This window comes from Crocuta crocuta, unplaced genomic scaffold, assembly GCF_008692635.1.
Source record: "Crocuta crocuta isolate KB4526 unplaced genomic scaffold, BGI_CrCroc_1.0 scaffold529, whole genome shotgun sequence".
NCBI classification, from domain to species: Eukaryota; Metazoa; Chordata; class Mammalia; order Carnivora; family Hyaenidae; genus Crocuta; species Crocuta crocuta.
Genome location: NW_027530362.1, coordinates 388066 through 412859, shown reverse-complemented (window position 1 = coordinate 412859; position 24794 = coordinate 388066). Strand labels below are relative to the sequence as shown.

General features: G+C 37.5%; 1 protein-coding gene across 2 annotated transcripts in view; it reads left to right on the top strand.

Moving 5' to 3' along the window:
• The window catches only part of PLAA (phospholipase A2 activating protein), a 47850-nt gene that overhangs the window by 4900 nt on the left and 18156 nt on the right, over positions 1-24794 (top strand). For both annotated transcript variants that reach the window (XM_077766089.1, XM_077766088.1), the window contains exons 2-7: positions 3889-4082; positions 14977-15077; positions 15168-15288; positions 18353-18520; positions 18981-19116; positions 20859-21028. In XM_077766089.1, coding sequence (XP_077622215.1) covers positions 3889-4082; positions 14977-15077; positions 15168-15288; positions 18353-18520; positions 18981-19116; positions 20859-21028 — 890 coding nt within the window. The remainder of the gene's footprint in view (positions 1-3888; positions 4083-14976; positions 15078-15167; positions 15289-18352; positions 18521-18980; positions 19117-20858; positions 21029-24794) is intronic.

Below are 24794 nucleotides of genomic sequence, written 5' to 3'. Positions count from 1 at the left end.
AGCCACCTGGCCCCCCCCCCCTCCCTTGCACAGGGCTCCAGCTCACAACCCTGGGATCATGACTTAAGTCACACACTCAACTGACTGAGCAACCCAGGCACCCCAGCCTCTACTGTTAAATTTGAGAAGTCTGAAGTCATTCTGTTTCCTGAACTATTATTTTTTTCTTTCTGGAAGACAGTCTATATTTAGGTGCCCCTAAAAGCACATTTAAAAAGAGAACACAACAAAATAAAGTGGACAAGTTAAAAATAGTTACTACCAAATACCTTCCTTTGAAGATTTTTCATTTAATTCAGCTTCCAACTGATTCTAAAGATTTTCAGTAGTCTTCCTTATTCTAATTCCAACTCTTTTGGTCCCCATTTCTAGAGTACATAGTGCTACTAATATTCTTCGCTTTTTAGGGATTCATTGGTAGATTGGCCCTCTATTTTCCCTGATTTAGAACTCAATTTTCGCAGGGTGCCTGAGTGGCTTAGTTGGTTAAATGTCTGATTCTTGGTTTCAGCTCAAGTCATGATCTTAGGGTTGGTGAGTTTGAGCCCTGCATCAGGCACAGTGCTGACGGCACAGAACCTACTTGGGATTCTCTCTCCCTTTCTCTCTGCCCCTCCCCTGCTTGTGCACTCTTTCTCTCAAAATAAATAACATTTTAAAAAAAAAGAGAGAGTTGGGGCGCCTGGGTGGCTTAGTCGGTTAAGCGTCCGACTTTCGCTTAGGTCATGATCTCGCGGTTCGTGGGTTCGAGCCCCGCGTCGGGCTCTGTGCTGACTGTCAGCTCAGAGCCTGGAGCCTGTTTCAGTCTGTGACTCCCTCTCTCTCTGACCCTCCCCTGCTCACGCTGTCTCTCTCTCTCTCCTAGAAATAAATAAAACATTTAAAAAAAAAAAAAAAGAGAGAGAAAGAGANATGGAGGTGGCGGGGAGGGGAACGGGGGAGATGGGCATGGAGGTGGGCACTTGTGGGGATGAGCACTGGGTGTTATATGGAAACCGACTTGACAATAAGCTATTTTAAAAAAAAACCTCAATTTTCTCAGATATCCTATGGCCTCTACTATTTTTCAATCAACTTTCAGTATTCAAATTTGTATTCCTGTTTCTTCTTCTTCTTCTTCTTCTTCTTCTTCTTCTTCTTCTTCTTCTTCTTCTTCTTCTTCTTCTTCTTCTTCTTCCTGGCCTTGTGGGTTTATGCTTTTCTTTGAAATGTGTGTGTATGTGTGTTTATCTGGGAGTCTTAGCTCTTCATGTGCACTTGTCCCGTCTCCTTCTACTACACTGCAAACTTTTTGATTTAGCTTGAATCGGGGATATAATCCTTTATATTTCTCTCAACAGTTAACTGCCTTCCACATAGTTGGTTGTAATCCGTTGTCTTGTCATATAAGGCAGTAATGCTGAGTGATGTGTGTAACAAATTAATAATCTTTCTAAACCCAAATGCAGTTATTAGTATGCTGTATCCCTAGAGCAGTCATTTATATATCCCTGTATTCCTTTAGCTTGCATATTTTTTTTTTTACAAATAGTTTATTGTCAAATTAGTTTCCACATAACACCCAGTGCTCATCCCCACAAGTGCCCTCCTCCATGCCCATCCCTCCTCCCCCCCACATCCATCAGTCCTCAGTTTTTGTCAGCATTCAAGAGTCTCTCATGGTTTGCCTCTCTCCCTTTCCCCCACCATTTCCCCCCTTCTTCTCCCCCTTGTTCCTCAGTTAAGTTCCTCCTAATCCTCCTATACGTGCAAACATACGATATTTGTCCTTCTCTGCCTGACTTATTTCGCTCAGCATAACACCCTCAAGGTCCATCCATGTTGCTACACATGGCCAGATTTCATTGTTTCTCATTGCCATGTAGTATTCCATTGTATAGATAAACCACATCTTCTTGATCCATTCGTCCGTTGATGGACACTTAGGCTCTTTCCATGTTTTAGCTATTGTGGAGAGTGCTGCTATGAACATTGGGGTACATGTGCTCCTATGCATCAGCATTTCTGTATCCCTTGGGTAAATTCCTAGCAGTGCTATTGCTGGGTCCTAGGGGAGTTCTATTGTTAGTTTCCTGAGGAACCTCCACACTGTTTTCCAGAGGGGCTGTACCAGTTTACATTCCCACCAACAGTGTAGGAGGGTGCCCGTTTCTCCACATCCTCGCCAGCATCTAGAGTTCTCTGATTTGCTCATTTTAGCCACTCTGACTGGCGTGAGGTGGTATCTCAGTGTGGTTTTGATTTGTATTTCCCTGATGAGGAGGGATGCTGAGCATCGTTTCATGTGTCTGTTGGCCATCTGGATGTCCTCTTTGGAGAAGTGTCTGTTCATATCTTCTGCCCATTTCTTCACTGGGTTGTTTGTTTTTCGGGCGTGTAGTTTGGTGAGTTCCTTATAGATTCTGGATATTAACCCTTTATCTGATAATGTCATTTGCAACTATGCAGTATGTCATTTTCCCATTCCGTCAGTTGCCTATTAGTTTTGTGGGTTGTTTCCTTTGCTGTGCAGAAGCTTTTAGTCTTGATGAGGTCCCAATCATTTATTTTTGCTCTTGATTCCCTTGCTTTTGGGGATGTGTCAAGTAAGAAGTTGCTGCGGTGGAGGTCAAGGAGGTTGTTTCCTGCTTTCTCCTCTAGGGTGTTGATAGTTTCCTGTCTCACGTTCAGGTCCTTTATCCATTTTGAGTTTATTTTTGTGCATGGTGTGAGAAAATGATCTAGTTTCATTCTTCTGCATGTTGCTGTCCAGTTCTCCCAACACCATCTGTTAAAAAGGCTGTCTTTTTTCCATTGAATATTCTTTCCTGTCCTTTAGCTTGCATATTGAGAATGATTGATAGTCTAGTGATTTAGACGCATATACTATACTAATGGGTGTTTCATAGTGTGAAAATATCCTCACTGTGTTTGAGGCTTATTGATAATGTACTTCGTTATCCTAATTGTATGAATGTTTCACTTTACCAGGGATTTCTGAGGGTAACAGTCACAGATGAATAGAAATGAAGACAGAGTGTGAGAAAAAGCCACTTACAATACTTCTTTCCTTCCCAATCCTGTCTGTTAATTAACATATGCCTATCAATGAAATGCTAGTTAAACTTTTTCTAATCTGATGTAAATCTCAATAGTAGCTAATAAAATTAGATATTTAAAAAAAAATTTAACTTTTATTTATTTTTGAGAGACAGCATGAATGGGGGGAGGAGCAGAGAGAGAGGAAGACACAGAATCCGAAGCAGGCTCCAGGCTCTGAGCTGTCAGCACAGAGCCCAACGCGGGGCTTGAACCCATGAACCGTGAGATCATGACCTGAGCTGAAGTTGGACACTTAACCAACTGAGCCACCCAGGAGCCCCTAAAATTAGATGTTTAATATTTAACTTAAAATAATAGATTCTTGGGGCACCTGGGTGGCTTAGGCGGTGAAGCGTCTGACTTTCGCTTAGGTCATGATCTCGTGGTTTGTGGGTTCGAGCCCCGTGTAGGGCTCTGTGCTGACTGCCAGCTCAGAGCCTGGAGCCTGTTTCAGAGTCTGTGACTCCCTCTCTCTCTGACCCTCCCCTGCTCACGCTGTCTCTCTCTCTCTCTCCTAGAAATAAAAATGAAACATTAAAAATAAATAAATAAATAAAATAGTAGATTCTTGGAGCACCTGGCTGGGTCAATCAGAGCATGCTACTCTTGATCTTAGGGTCGTGAGTTTGAGCCCCACGTAGGGTGTAGAAATTACTTTAAAAACAAAACAAAACAAATAGATCCTTAAAGTAGTAGGTCCCTAAAGTAAAACCTATACACTAAAATCAAATGAGTACTTTGACAACTCAAGTCCTATGCTAAATCAGGGGACAAATGTGTATCTTATTCATTACCATGTCTTTCCAGTCCTAACAGGGGCTTTACAGAAATGCACTGTATGAGTGGCCACTCCAATTTTGTATCTTGTGTATGCATCATACCTTCAAGTGATATGTACCCTCATGGATTAATTGCCACTGGAGGAAATGACCACAATATTTGTATTTTCTCACTGGAAAGTCCAGCACCACTTTATACACTAAAAGGTCACAAAAATACTGGTGAGTATAATGCCTCGATTTTTTTTCTATTTGAAGAAGTTTCATCCTTTTGAAAATAAAATTCACGTATCTGTATTCCATACTATTTCTATGTTTGTTTTACCTATAGCTATGGCTTGGTGGTGAAAACCTTTTTGGATCATCATTGTTCTGTAAATTGTATCACAAATTTAGTGTTGTCATCAGTAAAGGTTGACATGTTTATGTATGTAAATGATACAGTGTTCAGTTATAAAAAGGAAGAAGCTGTATAATTTTAATATACCTTGTGGCTTTGGTTTTCAACTTTTTTGTGCAAGGAATTCATTTGCTCAGAAAGACTAAGAGTATTTCTTCATCTTATGGTTGTTTTATCTGTATTCATGCAGTACATTGAAGACCCAGAACAAATGTGTTTAGGATCTTGGTATCATAACCAAAGAGTTTTTAATACTTATGAATATTATTTTCTATGGTTTATGTATATTTCTGATTGATACACCTGAATTTGTATGTGGCTTAACAGCTCTTTCTTATAAAATATGCTTAAAATATGCTTAATCAGTGCAGCATGTATACTTAATTTTTTTATGTATCTGGATCTATAAGCAAATAGTATAGCCTATAAATACTTGAAACTTAATAACTTTAAAAAATTTTGTAAGATGTATTGTGTGTATGTATGTGAAATCTTTAATACTGAGTGATACAGACTTTTTTAACTGTATTAAGGAAGTCTTGAAATGTATACAACAGTAGAGACAAAATATTTTATGAGTTAAATATAAATATACATAAAGGAATGACCATCTTTTCCACCCATGTATTTACATAGTTTCATGGATTATCAACACATGGCCTATCTTATTTCATCTCCCCCATCTTCTACAATATTATTTTAAAATAAATTTCCAATATACTGTTTCATTTGTAAATACTTTAATATGTAACTCTAAAACAGGGTTTGGCAAAGTTTCCCTGTAAAGGGCCAGATAGTGAATATTTTAGGCTTTGCAGCCCATATGGTCACTTTTACAACTATTCGTCTCAGTCGTCGTGTACAAAAGTAGCCATGAACAATGAAAAAAAATGAATGAGCATATCTGTATTTCACTAAACAGCTATTTATGGACACTGAAATTTTAATGTCATAATTTTCACATATCAAGAAATATCTTTTAATTTTTTTCTCTCAATTACTTAAAAATGTAAAAACAATTCTTAGTTTGTGCAGTATACAAAAACAGGTGGCCCATAGGCCATAGTTTGCTGATCCTTCTAAAAAATAGGGATTATTATTATTTTTAATTACTACACCTAATAAAAACCACAACCTAATTGTTTATTATCAAATATCCAATGAAGTTTCAAATTATACCCAGTTGTCTCATAAATTTTTTTTTACAATTTGTTTGAACTGTGACCCAGCTTTCAATCTATGGATTCTCTCCCTTTGGAGAGAATTATGGATTCTAGTGTCTTAGAAGATATTAGTCAGATCTAGAAGCTTAATCAGATTCAGAATCAAGTTCTTAGCAAGTACCCGTTATAAGTAGTATTGTGTATTTTCTATTGTAGCACATTAAAAGGCACTTAATAACTCTTTGTGATGTTAAGATAAACTAGTGGGTTCAAGTGTTGTATCATTTATTCATTATAAAAGTTCCCACTAATCTTTTATGTCATGGTTTTTAGCATGTATTGATGAGCACACACAGATCCAGTATTTCATTAAGATTTGAAAAATTATTATACTCTAACTCTGCCTTTATTTTTTTTGCATTTAATAGCTACCATTTTTTTAACTATAATTTTCTGACATCACTTTTTTTTTCCCCTATCAATTTGTTGGTTACATGTGAGACTTTTGTACACGGAAGATAGTTTAAATGCTTGCCATGCCCCCTCTTCTACCTCTTTTACTGATTTTCAGAATGAGTTGGCTTCGTGTTTCTTTTGCATTCTCAGATTGTCCCATATTTGGCCATATTGGAAACCTCTTAACATTGGCCCCTGTGGCCTGTTGATAAGACCTTTAGCAGTCTTCTTTGTTTTTGGTACTACAGAATGTTCCAGGTTCACTTTATGCATACCTTGGAATCTATTTCTCCAAGAAGCCCCATGTTTTTTGCTTTTGTTTTTTTTAGTGGAAAATGATAACTGGAAACCTCAGTTTTGGTTGTAATGGTGCTCAACAGGATTTTTATTTTTATTTTATTTTTTATTCTTTATTTTTGAGGGAGCGACAGAGTATGAGCAGGGGAGGAACAGAGAAGAGAGGGAGACACAGAATCTGAAGCAAGCTCCAGGCTCTGTGCTGACAGCTCAGAGCCTGACGCGGGGCTCGGACTCACGAATCGCGAGATCATGACCTGAGCTGAAGTCAGACACTTAACCAACTGAGCCACCCAGGCGCCCCTCAACAGGATTTTTAAACTTAATCTTATTTTGTAATTCTATAAAGCTTACATAGTTTCAAAGGAAAAACAACTCAACAAGGTATATTCAAAGAAGTCTAGATTTAGTTTGTATTGCCTTCTTGTACCGTCCCTTTCCTCATATTTATTAACTTTGTTCTTTTTAAAAATAAAAGCAGATATGTATATAGATTTATATTGCTCCTTTCTTAGATAAAAGGTAACATTCTCTGTGCAGTTTTCCGCCCTTCCTATTTTTGCTTGATAATATTACCACTTTTGGGGATCTCTTTATTGCTATATAGAAACCTTCTCCATTCATTTTTACAGTGGCATTATAATTCAATATTTAGCTAGCTGTACTATGGCAATTTTAGCTTATTCAACCAGTCCCCTCTTGATGGACATCTGAGTTTTCAATCTTTTCTACTACAGATAGTGCCATAATGAATGGTTCTGTGCATCTGTCATTTTGTTAGTTTGGAAGTGTCACTTAGGCATAGTATTCATTTCTGGATCAAAAGGTAAATGCATGTGTAATTTTGGTAGGTATTTCTGAATCCCTTCATTAGCTATTGTAACTTTTTTTTTTGCATTTCAAGCACCAAATAAGAGTCCCTATTTCCCTTACCGATGGAGTATGTTGTCAGATTTTTAGATTGTTGCCAAAATAATAAAGAAAAGTGATGTTTTAGTATGGGGGAAATTTGCATTTCTGTTATTATGGAGGATGACATCTTCATATATGGAAGGAATTTTTACCCTTTTTTTCCTATGAACTATATTAAAAATTGCCCAATTTAATATTGGGTTACTGGCCAGTTTTGAAGCTCTTAATTAGAATTATTAACCCTTTCATATAAATTACAAATTTTTCCCATTTTGTTATCTTTTTTACTTTGCACATTTGAAAAGTCAATTTTTATGTAATCATATTTGTCTTGATCTTTTAAGTGTCATATGATCTCATAGAAATCTCTGTAAAAATACTGCTTCAATTTTGGAGGGCATTTTTTTTGCCTGATTCATTTCTATTTTACCACAAGGCAATCTTTTGTTAACTTTGTTAGTTTGCTTGATGGTTTAGAGGCCAAATGTCATGTGCTTTCTTTTTTCTTTTTTTTTTTTTTGACATACCGTACATACCATGTTAGTGAGTAGAGGTGAAAAAATTAATGATTGACATTCTTATGTCATTTTTTGGCAGCTTTCTAGACCAAGTTTTATTCTTTAAATAGAGTAGTACTGTTCTTTAGTTGATATTATATGTTTAACACTTCCCAGTTACACTATAAATTGCAATTCTAAGTAATTTTATGTTGCATTATTTGATATTTTAAGGTTTTTTTACCCCTACCTATTCAAAGCTAAGTGCTTCCTTATGCTTATTGAAAGAGATTTATTTTTTATTTCATTATTTCTGCTGATCTTGAAAGAAATTTTAAGAAAGACATTTTCTGTGCTTTCTAAAACGTTTCTCTTGAATTATATGTTACACTGATCTCTGAGAGAATATAAAGAGCTTTCCCAATTAGAGCTATCAAAATGAAACATTTAGAAAAGAAAATTGGAATTGGTAGCTAAATCTTCTTATGAGAGAGCCTCCTGTTCCCAAAGATTTAAAAACTGCGACTTATATTGTAAATTCAGCTTGATTCACTATTATCCATTAGGAAATGTGGTATACGTTTTTGGAGGTAAGTTATTATTATCTGAAAATAAGATTATCTGAAAGAAGAAAGTTTTTAAAACTCAGCCAGATCCTGAGAACTTACGGTTTTCTGTTTTTAGATTTGTATGTGAATAATATAAGGATCAAAAGTTGAATTTACTGCCCTTCTGAGCATTTGAGTTTAAAGGACAACTGATGATACAATAAGCATTTAAAAAAAATTTTTTTTTAATGTTTATTTATTTTTGAGAGGGAGGGAGCCAGTACAAGCAGAGGAGGGGCAGAGAGAGAAGGAAACACAGAATCCAAAGCAGGCTCCAGGCTCTGAGCTGTCAGCATAGAGCCTGAAGCGGGGCTTAAACTCACCAACCATGCAATCATGACCTGAGCTGAAATCAGACGCTTAACCAACTGAGCCACCCAGGCACTTCATGATACATAAGCTTTAAGTTGATTTTTAAAAATTTATAATAGTTTGAAAAGCAACTTTTCATATGAATGGAAAAATTCCCTTTGATTTCTATATTCAAATACAATAATCGTATTTTTGTTTGTATAGTAATCTCTTTAAATATCTGTCCCTATGACTAAGAATGGGTAATATGTCCACAGAAGATATTTCCTATTCTAATTGCCAAAACTATTTCCTGACTATTTTTTTTTATTTTAAAGATTAAAATAATTTCATTTCTCTGAACTTTAGTTTCTGCATCTGTTAAATGAGAGTAACAATAGCATTTAGTTCCTGAGGTTCTTGTGGAATATAATGTACTTTTTTTTACAGTGTCTGGCACATGGTAAGGACTCTATATCTCCTAGGTGCTATTACCAAATAAAGGTTTCTGCTTCTTTGCAGAAGCCCAACACCAGCACCTGTTCACAGCTTTATATTTTACATACTAATTTTCTCCTTTTGCCCTACTTTCTTTTCTACTTATTTTTAATTTTTATCTTATTATAATGTATATGTTTATAAAAGTCACTTAAAAGTTTTTTGGAACAAAGTAGGTAACAAAATTTGGGGAATGTTTATTTAAATATAATCAATGCATATATAGTTTTTAAATTCTATTCTTATGCAGGAAAAAAATTTTTCCTAAAGTTAATGACCCCTTTTTTCTGTTTCCAGAATTTTCTGAGTAACTGTAGCTGATATTTTACAAGTGTTGCAGGAAGTCTCCTAAATGCCTATTACATTTTTTAAATATTCTAACATATAATGAGTCAGAATAGGTTATGGTATAGTAACAAATACTTCCCTGATCTCAGTGGTATCCCACAAAAGTATTTCTCACTCACCGTATATATTCACCATGGATTAGTGAGGGGAGTCTGCTCATCAGTCTCACAGGGACCCAGGCTGATGGGGGCTTTCTCTCTACCTGCGGTGCAGTGATTGGTTGCAGCAGTAAAAAGGCAATGTGATTGATAATACACTAACTCTTAAAAGCATGTGCCTGGGTGCCTGAGTGACTCAGTCAAGTGTCCGACTTCAGCTCAGGTCATGATCTCATAGTTTGTGGGTTCGAGCCCCACATCGCGCTCTGTACTGACAGCTCAGAGCCTGGAGCCTGCTTCAGATTCTGTGTGTGTCTCTCTCTCTGCCCCTCCCCTGCTCACGCTCTGTCTCTGTCTCAAAAATAAACAAACATTAAAAAAGAAAAAAAGCATATGCCTGAAAGTGTCAGCCACTGTTCAGACTGTTGATTAATGCATGAATTGTTTGCTGTGCCTAACGTCATGCACTCTTAAGGGCGAGCTACCAACTACAGTCTGCGTCTGGTTATGAGTTACTCAGCTTGCCCTCCCTTGTGCAGGTGGAACATACCCACTTCTTCAATGCCAGACAAGCCAAAATTCCCAGGCACTTGCAGCCACATCCCAAAGTTAAGAACCTCTGGGTGACAGTATTTTAAATCAGGGAGGTGATATTCAGGTGTTCCGACATCAAGTCCAGATACAGTTCTTAATGTCAGAGGTCTGTGGGCTAAAAATGCACATTCTCTGTCATCCATTCAGGCAGTATACAGTTGTGGAGCTGTAGGGTAATCAGAGCAAATACTGCCATTCAGGAGAAGGAACAGTGCAAGACAGCGGTTCCTAATATGTACTCATTCTGACATCTAGACAGGTGGCTGTTCCAAGGACCTGCCTACTCGGAGAGTGGAGAGATTTTTGTGCTCTGTTCCCTTTGGTCTCTAAAAGGGGTTCCCCAGTCCATTGTTCTTCATAGCTCCACTTTGGCCCTCTGGAGTATTCTTTCCTTTCTGTTACTCTCCTTGGACACCTTGATGTATACCCTCCTTGGAGACTAAGCAGCCTTCTCAGCTCTCCTGCCTATGGGAGTTGGGTTTAATTTTTTTTTTAATTTTAACATTTTTATTTATTATTGAGAGACAGAGAGAGAACAATATGAGCATGGGCGGGGCAGAGAGAGGGAGAGACACAGAATCTGAAGGAGGCTCCAGGCCCTGAGCTGTCAGCACAGAGCCCAACGTGGGGCTCGAACTCACAAAATGCAAGATCATGACCTGTGCCAAAGTCGGACGCTTAACCAACTGAACCACCCAGGCGCCCCATAGGGTTCATTTTAAGTCTTGAACAGTCCCAGACTTCTTTTTTCTTTTTTTTTTTAGTTCTTGGCAATGCAACTCTCTTGTTAGGCTTCTTGCCTATTTGATTCCAGTCAGACCTCTGTGTCAGTAGCCATACCCTCAACTGTAGACTGGATTTGCTGCATTTCCCCCCCTCCTTTCCTCTTTTCCTACCTCCCTTTCTAGATTTTACTACTGAAGTCTTGAGCCTATCAGACCTCAGTAGTAAAGCTGCACAGTCAAATTCTTTGCCCAGCTTAGGGCATTTATTTGCTTGGTGAAAACCTAATTTTCTTTGCTTTGAATATACTTAGAATCCATTTAGACGAGGCATCTGGGTGGCTCACTTGGTTGAGTGTCCGACTTCGGCTCAGGTTATGATCTTGAATTTGTGGGTTTCAGCCCCATGTCGGGCCCTGTGATGACAGCTCAGAGCCTGGAGCCTGCTTCTGATTCTGTGTCTCCCTCTCTCTCTGCCCCTCCCCTGCTCGTGCTCTTTCTTTGTCTCTCAAAAATAAAATAAGTCGTTAAAAAAATAAATGCACACCGACAGTGCATGCTAGCCATGTGTTTTATTTGTCCCTGTTGCATGACTGAGTTTCAGTTGTCCTTTGCTGCTCAAAGACCTTCTTAGGTTCACATTTTATCATTTGGAGTTCAGAAGCAATTGGCTCTTAATCCCTAAGTTTCTGAACTCCATTCCTTCTTGAGAACCAGCCACTTCTTCATCTCATTCCATTCTTTTATTTATTTTTTAATGTTTTTATATACTTATTTATTTTGAGAGAGAGGGAGAAAGAGGATCCCAAGCAGGCTCCACGCTGTCAGCACAGAACCCGACATGGAGCTAAGTCCCACAAACTAGGAGATCATGATCTGAGCCAAGATCAAAAGTTGGATGCTTAACTGACTGAGCCACCCAGGTGCCCCTCATTCCATTAGTTTAGTACTTAGTTACATGTAGCTGATAGTAACTGACAGCTTATCATTGAAGTACCATTTTCCAACCTCTTTCTTCAGAGCTACAAGTTTATTATGTCTTCAGTTTTTGCCAGCAGCAGTTTTACAAATTGCTCTCACTGCCTAAGGATTACCAAACTTCCATTTTCTGTTACAGTGTCCTCCCCACCAGCTGCCATTTAAAAATTTTTGTTTTAGCGGTGTCTCATTTGCGCTACTGGTTTCTGAATCAGGTAGGCTACATTACATTGTGGTAACAGACGACTCCAGAATTTCAGGAGCTTAACACAATAAGTCTGCTTTGCTTCTTAGAGATGTAGTGCAGTGCAGCGGGGCCTCTGCTCCTTATAATCATTCAGGAATCTGGGATGACAGAGGCTTCATTTCAACATGTGCTTTCACAGACCGTGAAGCAGTGGGGAGGGAACACGGCTTAACTGTGCACCTGTCCTTAAAGCTTCTCCCGGCAAGTAACATTTCACTCAGTTTTCAAAGCCAGAACAGGTCTTGTGTCTTGCCTAAAGCCAGAAGAACTGGGGAAGTTCAATATTACCATTTGTTTAGAAGATTAAGAGCAGAAAATATTTTATGAATATCATTAATGGCTACCACACACACCACAATATTGATCTGTTCCATGTTTTTCTTGGAAACATATTTTCCTCATCAGGCCTACTGTTGGATTGATGCTCTGGGTTGATGTCACTCTGGATTCCCCTTTGCCAATATATTTCCTCAAAAAAATTCCCATATTTTTGTCATTGTTAACTTACTTTTTCATTTTGGTGTATTACAGCTTCTTAAGAAAGCTGTGACAGGGGCTAAATGTATTTTATATTAACATATTAAAAAGTGGCTTTATTCTATCCTTACATTTGATGGTTAATTTGGCTAGATATAAAATCCTGTACTAAAACCATTTAATCTCAGAATTTTGAAGGCATTGCTCTATTGGCTTTTAGTGTATTGTGTTAATTGAAAACTTTGATGTTGTTCTGATTTCCCATTTCTCTATGGGTCACGTGCCTGATCCTCTTATAAGCTTTTAGGCTCTTCTCTATTTCTGATGTTAGAAAATATTTCACAATGCATTTCTGTGTCTGTTTCTGAAAGTGTCTTTCATTTGACACCTTAGTGGGTTCATTCAATCCAAACATTTATGTCCTTCACTTTTGGGAATCTTTCTTGTACTATTTTTTGTGATATCTGCCCTGCCCCCTATTTTCTCTTTTTGGAATCTTTGTTCGTTGGATATTGAACATTGTAAAATTATTTCCTAACTTTTTAAACTTTTTTATTTTGTGGTCTGTCTCTTTGATCTAATTCTCGGGAGAGACTTTTTTTTTTTCTCCGTAGTGCTATTTAGTTTTGATTTGATTTTCTACTTTTAGTTTTTATTTTTCTTGTCCTCTCAGTATGTCTTTGTATATATCTTACCTATTTGCAAATATTATAGTATTAAAGTTCTATGGAGGTTTTTTACTTCTTGAAATTGGGTTTGTTTCTTCTGGATTGCCTAACCTTTGCCCTTTATTTTTGTGTTGCTTTGTTTTGATTTTTCTCTTTTCATGTTGGAGACTTTTATAAAATGTTGACATTAAATTGGCAGCTCATATTTAAAAATAAAGTATAAAGAAGTTGAAAATTTTTTAGTTAATGTAGATGAAGCTGGGTGATTGGTGGGCTTCATTAGAAGGTGCTCTGCTGGTAGTCTGACCTTTTAGGTAGGAAACCCTCTCACATGTCCTTATCTGAAGTTCTTTAGCATTATTTAGTCTTCTAGAGCAGATTTCTCCTCCCTCTTGCCTGGACAGAGGGGAATATATGCCTGTCTGATGGTATTGTCGGAGAAAGGAACCACATAGGTATCTCATTTCAGGATGTAGATTTTCCATTTATTTCCCTGTGTTTCACGGGGCTTCTTATTCCAGACCTTTATTTTGCCAGACTGCCTGAGTCTGCAAACTGTGCTTCAGTTCCTCCGGAGAATAAACCTCCCATTGCCTGCAGCTGGTGAGGATGTACTTGCTGACACTGGAGGCTGCTAGGAGAAATCTAGCATTTCACATCCTCTGCCTAGCCCCATTCTCCACAAACCTAGTGGCTGGACATTGAGTCTCATAAGAGTTCCCTGGGGGGAATCACTGGATTCTAATCTCTCTCTGGTGTTTAAATTATAACGTTCTTCGTTTTGCTAAATCAGTTACAGTGTTCTCTGTCCTTGTAGATTAATACCATCATAGCTTTACTGTGAACAATCTGCCATTTTTGGGGGTGCCTGGCTAGCTCAGTCCGTTAAGCAGTTGACTCTTGATATTAGCTCAGGCCTTGATCTCATGGTTTAAGAGTTCTAGCCCCACATCAGGCTCTGGGCTGGTGGTGCAGAGCCTGCTTGACATTCTGTCTCTCCTCTCTGCCCCTCCCTTGCTTGTGTGTGTACATGCACTCTCTCGCTCTCTCTCTCTATCAAAATAAATAAACTTAAAAAAACAGAACTCTGTCTTTTTTGTTTCTGTGTTTTTAAATAATTTTTCACACATTTAATTTTTAGCTTGTATAATTTTACATTAAGATAATAAGACATTTAATTACCTATTCTGTTACTGTTGAACATTTAGCTGGCCTCTAGTGGGGTTTTTGTTTTTGGGGGGTTTTTTTGGTCATTTTAACAAAATATCTATATAAAGAGCATTGCAAGGGGCACCTGGGTGGCTCTGTCAGTTAAGTGTCTGACTTTGGCTCAGGTCATGATCTCATGGTTTGTGGGTTCAAGCCCCGCATCATGCTTTGTGCTGACAGCTCAGAACCTGGAGCCTGTTTCAGATTCTGTGCCTCCCTCTCTCTCTGACCATCCGCTGCTCATGCTGTCTCTCAGAAATAAATAAAACATTTAAAAATTTTTTAAAAAAAGAGCATTTCAAAATCATTCGCATTATCTTTCTATGTAGTTTTTTATGACCAGAAGGCATTGTGCAGCCCATTTGATCCTGTTCCCTCACTTTACAGATGCCTCACTTTACAGATGAGGAATCTGAGTTATCCCATGGTCAGACACTTCCTAAGTGGCAGAGCTATGACTTGCACCCAGGCATTCTGGCTTAGAGTCTGTGCCCTTGACCATTGCACTCTGCATCTCCATGGAGTTAAACCTTAACTGGCCAAGTTACTGTTAGTTCATGTGTTTTTAAAATTGCAATGCTTTAATAACTAGCAAGGTGGAACATTTTTTTATGCAACAATGTATTAATGCCTAATGCCTTTTTCTCCTTCAGTTTGTAGTCTTTCGTCTGGAAAATTTGGGACATTACTTAGTGGCTCATGGGATACCACTGCTAAAGTGTGGCTGAATGACAAGTGCATGATGACCTTACAGGTAGAGTAGTAGTTCTTTGTGAATGTTCTAGATAATAATTAAATATGCTCATTCTGTGGCAACTTAATTTCATTCCCATTTCACTCACAGGGTCATACAGCTGCAGTATGGGCCGTAAAGATCTTACCTGAACAGGGCTTAATGTTAACTGGATCAGCAGACAAGACTATTAAGCTGTGGAAAGCTGGAAGATGCGAGAGGACTTTTTCAGGTAAGGTCAGAGTGTAGACAACTTTTATAAACTCATCATTTCGTATTCACGCAGATGGGGTTTTCTCAAAAGTTTAGAAGCTTGAAAATGGTATTCAGAAACCATCAGTGTATAAAACATTTGAGTAAATGTTTTCTCACAGTTTACATTTAAAATCTTTTTAAAAGGTATAATGAAACCTCATAAAATGACCAGATGCAGACTAACACATGGCTACTTGATGAGCTTATAACATGGTTTGAAGGGTTTTTTGGCTGTCATTTTAACAAGTTCAGCCTGAAACGTCCAACCATAAGCCTGGTGGCTTGATAGTGGCTCAGTACTGTTAATTTTATATAGGGAGGAAAACTTCATGAGTATTGTATGAATACTGAAGTACATTATTTAATAATAACAAATTTCAAGCTTATGTTGTGGTTTTAGATGGGTAGTCTTTTTGAATCTTACCTATTAAATAACTCCTATGCTAAGGCATGTGCTGACTAATACTAGTATTGCTGATTTGTTTGTGCAGCACTAAAATTTTTAAGTTGTGTTTATTTAAATAATATCTATATCTAGCGTGGCACTTGAACTCATAACCCCACCATCCAGAGTCACATGCTTTCTGACTGAGCCAGCCAGGTACCACTTTGGTGTGAATCTTTTCGTTGATTTTCCTTTCTTTTATTTTCTCTTTTAAAGTTGATCACTACTCTGGATAATACTGCAAGAAGTCCCTTTGTGAAGATAAAACTATTTATAGATGGACAAGTTATAACTAAGCATCCCTATGTTATGTACAATATATGTTTTCAAGTTGTTATTAATCTTTGATAGCTAATCTAAATCACCAAATACAGAGCATGGTAAATTTTTTAAGTTTTTATTTATTTGAGAGAGAGCAGGTATACCTGCACTTGAGGGAGGGCTAGAGAGAGAGAGAGAGAGAGGGAGAGAGAGAGAGAGAGAGAGAGAGAGAGAGAGAGAGAATCCCAAGCAGGCTCCATGCTGTCAGCTCAGAGCCCAGTGCAGGGCTCAATCCCACGAACCATAGATCAAGACCTGAGTCAAAATCAAGAGTAAGTTGCTTAAGTTACTGAGCCATTCAGGTACCCCAAGCATGGGAAATTGTTTGATTCCTGATCTCCTTTATAGAAAATATTCTGCCCCTAAAAAAAAAATGTAGTATCTTCTGTACTGCCTCAATTAACATTGAGAGAAATTGAATTTTATGAAGCTTTAAAAAAACATTTTAAATCCTTTGTTTAATGGAATATATGTATTTTTTGAGTTACATAATTAAAAATATAATACAGGAAGTTTATTCCATAAAAATCTTGCCTTTAAAAAAAAAAATCATTGAGGCGCCTGTGTGGCTCAGTCATGATTCCAACTCCTTGATTTTGGCTCAGGTCATGATCTCATCGTGGGATCCAGTCCTGCATTGGGCTCTGTGTTGACAGTGCAGAGTCTGCTTGGGATTCTCTCTCCTTCTCTCTCTGCCCCTGCCCTGCTTGCATTCTCTCACTTTCTCTCAAAAGAAATAAACATTAAAATAAATAAAAATGAAGAATCAGTTGTTAATTTTTATTGTATAATTTCAGTGCCTGCATTTGTATATATTATAAACTGTTTCTGTTGATAAAGCAGGGATGTTTGGTTTTATATTTGTGTTTTGATTGAACCAGAGGGGAGAAGTTATGATTTGTTGAATCAAAAGAAATAGGATTATGAGGAAGGAAACATGAATTATTGTAGTTTCCCGTTAGTTGTGTGGTTTCAGATAAATTAATCTTTCTCAACCTATTCCAAAGTTTACTTTTTATGATGGTTTTTATTTCAAATTCCTAAATAACTGAAATTTTTTATAATTTAACTTAATTTTTGTTAGTACTTTATAAATATTAATTTCAGTTTTATGTGGTAAAAAATTTAGAGGCTATTACTCTTTGTCATATTTGAATATTTTATATGCTATGATGCTTCCCAACTATTGTTATTGGGGTTGAAAATGAATTGCAGGTAAAAATGGAGAATTGTTGGGGGGCCCCCTGGGTGGCTCAGTCAGTTAAGCATCTGACTTCGGCTCAGAGCATGATCTCACGGTTCAAGGGTTCAAGCCCCGCGTCGGGCTCTGTGCTGACTGCCAGCTCAGAGCCTGGAGCCTGTTTCAGATTCTGTATCTCCCTCTCTCTCTGACCCTCCCTTGCTCACACACTCTGTCTCTCAGAAATAAATAAAACATTTTAAAAAATGGACAATTGTTGGGATTAGAATCTTATTTCTGGAGAGTTGTAGGAAACAAATAATTTGGTGAAGATAAATGTGAAATAACTTCCGAAGACTGGTAATAAAAAATGTTGCCAAACCTAAAATACAAATTTTGGTTACCAGTCTTTTCCACAGAAAAATAATGAAAATCAGTTATTACTATTCACTGATATGTTTTATTTATTTGTTTGTTTATTTATTTATGGAGGGTACTAGTGAGCCGGGGCAGAGAGAGAGAGAGAGAGAGAATCCCACAAGGGGCAGAGAGAGAGAAAGAGGGAAGTGGGGCCCTTGTTTTACCTGAAGCAGGGCTTAAGCTCACCTGAAGTGGGGCTTGAGCTCATCCAAAGTGGGGCTTGAGCTCACCTGATGTGGGATTCAGACTCATGAACTGTGAGATCGTGACCTGAGCCAAAGTCAAATGCTTAACAACTGAGCCACCCAGGCGTCTTGACAAGTTTTATAAGTTTTTTATTTTTTTACGTTTTTTTTTTTAATTTTTTTTTTAATGTTTTATTTATTTTTAGGAGAGAGAGAGAGAGACAGCATGAGCAGGGGAGGGTCAGAGAGAGAGGGAGTCACAGGCTGAAACAGGCTCCAGGCTCTGAGCTGGCAGTCAGCACAGAGCCCGACGCGGGGCTCGAACCCACGAACTGCGAGATCATGACCCAAGCAAAAGTCGGACGCTTAACCGACTAAGCCACCCAGGCGCCCCATATTTTTTTACAAGTTTTAACTAACAGTTAACTACATATATCCATCAGTCAAATCATCCATCTTAATCGTTTATATTATTCTTCTCTTCATATAGGGCATGAAGACTGTGTACGAGGTTTAGCAATTTTGAGTGAAACAGAATTTCTTTCCTGTGCAAATGATGCTAGTATTAGAAAGTGGCAAATCACTGGCGAATGTCTTGAAGTATATTATGGACATACCAACTATATTTATAGCATATCTGTCTTTCCAAATTGTAAAGGTAAGACTAGCATATATCATGTATTTAAAATTCTGTATTGAGCCTTGTTCCATTCCATTCTTGAGGTGGGAGTAGGAGGGGTCATTACTTAAGTCAGTTTACTAACTGTGACTTGAATAATTTAGTGGCTTTGTTTCATAAGGATCTTCTTGTAAAGGAGAAAGTGTGTGATCATCTTTGTATCAATTCACCCTTGATGGTTATTCAAATAGTTTTGGGTGTTTGAGGAAAGACTTTGTATAATATATTAGTGCAAAGTATATAATATGTAAGTGTGAAATATAGAAAATAGGTTTTTGAACTTGTTTTGGTATAAGTAACATACATAAAATGTAAAACTATAATTTTAAAGTATTTTGGGTTTATAAAAGTCATTATGCCTCCCTAGAAAGGTGATAATATATAAATGGACTTAATTTTATTTGTTCAAACTAGTTTTTCCTATATTCATTAATTTTAGATTTTGTGACAACAGCAGAAGACAGATCTCTCAGAATCTGGAAACGCGGGGAATGTGCCCAGACAATCCGACTTCCAGCTCAGTCTATATGGTGCTGCTGTGTTCTAGACAATGGTGACATTGTGGTTGGTGCGAGGTATTTATATTCTAGTCAGTCAATAAATATTATGTGTGTAGGCCTTTGGTAGTTGTTAAGACTGCACTGAAATAAGTCATAAGGAACTTACGGTGAATTGGGAGATATTTCAGTACCTTTCTGTACTGAAAAAACAGTATTAGGCATAACAGCTTTTACACATTAATGGTACATGAATATAGTACAACAGTATTGTGCTTCTGGTTGTATGGTCAAAACATCGAATGCAGAAGGAGCTGGGGAAGGTAGAGATTAATGTGGGAAAACTTTATGAAGAAGACAAAATTTGAATTGAATGTTGAAAAATAACGAGTAAGAAAGGAAATGAGAATTTCTCTCAAGAACAAAACAGTATAAGTAAAGGTGTGGCAGGACGAGGAAAGTGATGTGTGTGTGACATGAAGGAGCATGGCAGAAGACTCCTGCTGGGGAATAGTGGGGGATGTTGGTAAGGTGGCAAAGGCAGTAGAGTGGAGTGAGTATAACTGGAGCATCTTGAATGCCGGGCAGTTTTTAGATTCTGTGCTTAAAGAGTTGTAGCTCTTGAAGTGACATAATTAGAGAATAACCTGTGAATTATTAATTCTGTAGGTTGGATTTAACTAGTGGTGATACTAGGCAGTAAAGCAAATTAGAAAGTTCCAGTAGTAGGGGTGTGATGTTATGAAATACTGTCCCCACAGTGCTAATGGATAAGAGGCCAAAATATGAGATACTGCAAAGGAAAGATAGAAGAAGGATGAAAGAAAAACATAAAGTTTCAAGCTTTTGCTGATTGCATTGATTAAATTGGAGAAGTGGGAGAATTGGTTTGGTGCAGAAGGTGATGACCTCAGTTTTAGACTTCTGAGGTCCAAGTAGTGATGAACCACCCTCAAGCCAGTGGATCTGGCGTGGGAGGCAGAAAAAAAAAGAAAGCAAAACCTCTAAGGGATGGCAGGTCTAGTAAAGTGGAGGTACTTTACTTTTTGGCTGCATCAAAGGTTGATTTGTTGGTTAAATTATTTTCCTCCTAAGCATATTTAAAGTTGAAGAAAAATAAACAGTTTGAAAGGGTAAATAAAGTTTCTGTCAATTGAAGGTTATGTAAGAAACAAAGTTCTCTGTAGAATTGAGCAGGATTAGTACGTTTGAAAGTGGCTAACTTGCCTCTCTTACCTGAGAATTTAGAAGTGATGGAAGTGAAGTCATTTGCCAAGACGAGAGGTTGGGATTGCCATCTTGTCTAAGGCGAGGTGATTTTCTTCTTGAGTGGAATTACATTGCTGGTTAATGGCATAGTAAAAACAGACTCTGTGCTTTCCAAATGAACAGATATTGAGCATCTGCTATTTTCTAAGCTTTATGTTGGATATTTGAGCCCTTTGTAAAGCAAATCAACCCACTACCCTTCTTAATACTCTTGTACCTATTTAATTTAATACTGATATTAAATTGTATGTTATAGCTCCAGATTTTTATGATGGTAAATACTTGACTTGGAACTCACAATTGTGTTAGATACATATTTCTCTGCCTTTTGTCAGTGACTTTTTCCTTAAATAATCTTTTCTATTCTGTAGACGACTTTAGAAAGCAGCATAGGATAGTGTGTGAAGTCAGCAGAGTGCTCTACTCAACCATAAATACATAGTAATGTTTCTCATATTCACAAATAGATTGTTTTTGCTCTGGATCATTTAGGTGTGATAATGTTAATACATTATGGCAGTGACTTTAAATCACTTTGTTTTTCTTTATAGTGATGGTATCATTAGAGTGTTTACAGAATCAGAGGATCGGACAGCAAGTGCTGAGGAAATCAAGGCTTTTGAAAAAGAACTCTCTCAGGCAACCATTGATTCCAAAACTGGTGATTTAGGGGACATTAATGCTGAGCAGCTTCCTGGGAGGGAACATCTAAATGAACCTGGTAAATATTTCAGTGTATATAGTATTAAAAAAAATGCTACCATGTTTACCTTTGGGAATAATAAGAATGATGAGATTATATGATAAGAAAGAAATGTTTGTTTTGCTAGTCATTAAGTGTTATTCTCATTCCTAGATAGGGATTTTTTTAGAACTTTTACTATTACACTTAACCACTATGAGAAACCATATTCTTGCTTCTTTTCGTCTCACAGACTTTGAGTTGAACTCTGTAAACAAGAATCTTTGTTTTTGTTTTAAATATGTCTCCTAATACTTAGCTCAAATATAATAGGTACACAAAAGTCACTCATTTAATACCTTTGGTTGACTGGATTCCTTGAGACAGGTTGTATAGACTAAAAATTTAAAAAAGAAAATGGGTTCAAAGAAAGCAATGTCTCCATAATGAGTTGGGTCAGAAGACAGTAGTTATTCCAGATGGAATCTTGTATTTGATATATCCCTGATCCATTATATCAGTGGTTCTTAGAACTTCGTCCATGGACCCCTGAGAATTCTGAGATTGCTTCAGCATGTCCATAAGATCCAACTAATTTAATAATATTAAGCTGTTATTAGACTTTTCCACTATGTTAACATGGTCTATGTTAACTTATGGTCCAAAAGCACTGCTGGGTAAAAAAAACAACAACACAGGCTTCTTAGTACACAAATCAAGGCAGTGATACCAGACTGTTCTGGTAGTTATTATGCTCTTCACTGGCATGCAGTTGTAGTTAAAAAGAAAAAAATGAAAAGCCATTTGCCCATAAAAATGTCCTTGAGGAAGCATTAACAATAAATTTACTACATCTCGAGCCTTAGTACGTCTGTTTTAATACTCTGCTTCACAAAATGTAAAGTACACATAAAGTACTCCTGAGTACTCCTCTGATTCTGTGTCTCAGGGATAAATACAAATATTCTTTTGTGTTGGGGGCTGAACTTTTCATGGAGTGCCATATTTATTCATAGAACAACTAACTATAGTTATTCAAGCTTGGATTTGGGGAAGATATTTTTTTGAAAATTAGCAAAATGACCATGTCACATTTAGAAAAACAGCTGAGGGGCACCTGGGTGGTTCAGTCAGTTAAGCATCTGACTTTGACTCAGGTCATGATCTCACAGTTCGTGGGTTCGAGCCCCATGTTGGGTTCTGTGCTGACAGCTCAGAGCCTGGAGCCTGCTTCCGATTCTGTGTCTCCCTCTCTCCCTGACCCTCCTGTGCTCACGCTGTCTGTCTGTCTCTCTCTCTCTCTCTCAGAAATAAATGAAACATTAAAAAAAAAAAGATTGAAAAGCAACTGACAGGATTTATTGCCAAAGATGAAATTCAAAACTCAAATGAATATTGAAATTGTGGAAAATTTGTATTTACTCCCAGGAGCTTGTGAGATAGACCAGTGCATTTTAGTGTTTAACAGAGCATGAAAAATGCATTGATGGTTGCAGATTCTAAATTGTAACCTTAAAAGAATATTTGTAGAATATTCACAGTTTTCTAAAAAAGCTGTTCAACTAGTCTTTTTCAACTATATTATCTGTATGAGGCTAGATTTTCTTTATATACTTCAAACAGAAGAACAGATTATAACAGATTGAATGCAGATGCAGGTGTGATAATCCAGCTGTCTTCTATTAAGAGAGACAATAAAGAGATTTATAAATACAAAACAATATCAATCTTCTCAGTAAGTTTCTAAAGCTATTCTTAATTTTCATATTATTTATTCAATATGTAATAGATCTATTATTGTTTTCCTTTAAGTGAATGTATTTTTTACTCTATTTTCAATTTCAAACCCAATAAATCAATTGATAAAACCCACATTTAAAAAAGTTCCTTGGGCTTCAGAGTGACTTTTATGACTGTTATAAAGAGATCTTAAAATCAAAAGTTTGAGGGGCACCTGGGTGGCTCAGTCGGTTAAGCATCTGACTTAAGCTCAGGTCATGATCTGCAGTTCATGAGTTCGAGCCCCACCTTGGGCTCTGCTGACAGCTCAGAGCCTGGAGCCTGCTTCAGATTCTGTGCCTCTCTCTCTCTCTCTGCCCCTCCCCTGCCCTCACCCTGTCTCTCAAAAAATAAATAAATGTCAAAAGAAATCAAAAGTTTGAGAACTAATGCATTATAGTGTCATGTTTTTAATATTCTTACATTTCTTTGCAAAAAATTAGTCTTTTTGTCACTCTACACACAAACATTCAGTAAATATTTCCTGACTGCCTAGTGTGTGCCAGGCATTGTTCTAAGCTTTGGGGAATATAGCAAATACAAAAGGTACAAATATTTCTGTTCTTACAAATTTATATTCTATAGGAGACAGATAGTTAAAAAGTAAATAATATATAAGTATGTCAGTGATAAGTACTATGGGAAACATAACTCAGGAGTTGAGGTGTTTTGTAATTTTAAATACAATGGTTGGAAAATATATAATACTTGGGACAGCATTAGTCGCTATTACAGGTAAACTAAAACCTCAGTGACTTAATACAAGACTTTTTTTGTTGTGCAAAGTTCCTTTGATGACAGGGTATATTGAACATGTTTGGTGGGTTTTTTTGTTTGTTTTTGGGGTTTTTTTTATATTAGAGGAGTGTGCACACGAGCAGAAGAGAGGAGCAGAGGGAGAGATAGAATCTTAAGCAGCCTCTACACTCAGTGTGAAATCTGACGCAGGATTCTATCCCAAACCTGGGATCATGATCTGAGCTGAAATCAAGAATTGGTTACTCAGCCAACAAAGCCACCCACGCACCCCATGTTGAGCTTGTTTGTAGAGCAGTTTTGCTCTTTGTGGTCATTTAGGAACCCAGGCTGATAGAAACCACCATCTTCAACTTGTAGCTTACAAGGTCCTCTTGGGTAGAGATATTCAACCATCAGACAAGATAAAAGAGAAGGTTAGAGGAAGATTGACTAGGCCTAGAACTGGCACATATCACACCCATTCAGATTCCACAGACCTTTTCTCAGTAAGTCGCATCTAGAGATTGCACCTTGCTAAGGCCACAGCTATAGCTTTGCCCTATGGAGCAAAATTGTGAATCTCTGGAGGACACCTGCCTATTTCTGTCACTGTAGGCTTTGCTGAGACTGTGATGTTCAAATAAAGTCTTTAAGGAGGCAAGGGAGTAAATCTTGCCAACATCTGTGCAAAGAGTGCCATTGGCACAATTAACAGCCAACGTAAAGACTCCATGGCTAAAGTCTGGAGATGGGTTGAGGGGAGAAGCGCAAAGTGAAGACAGAAGGGATGATATATTTGGCCTTGTACACTACTCCAAGGACTTAGGCATTGACCAAGAGAGATGGGAGGTCATGGGAGGGTCTCCAACAGAGGAGTGTCAGGAACACTTCAACCTTTGAGAGAATTTTTAAGGTTGCTGCATTGAATATAGACTATACAGAGTTCCAGGGCAGGAGTAGGAGGCCATTGAATCAGTCCAACTGAGAAACAAAGGTGGCTTGTAGCATTGGGTAGCAATGGAGATGGTATGAAGAGATAATTTTTTAGACCTTGTTTAAAGATGGAACTGATAGAATTTGCTAAAGGTTTGCCCATGGGATTCAGAGAAAGGAATCAGACTCTTTTATACTTTTTGTCCTGAGAATCTGGTAAAATAGAGAGTCGTAGATTAAAATGAAAATGTTAGAAGATAGTAATAAAACTTGTTTTATTTTTAGTGGGCCAGCTACTTTCTAGTAGAAATATACCTTCTTTTCTTTCTTCTATTTAACAAAGGTTCCTTTTAAC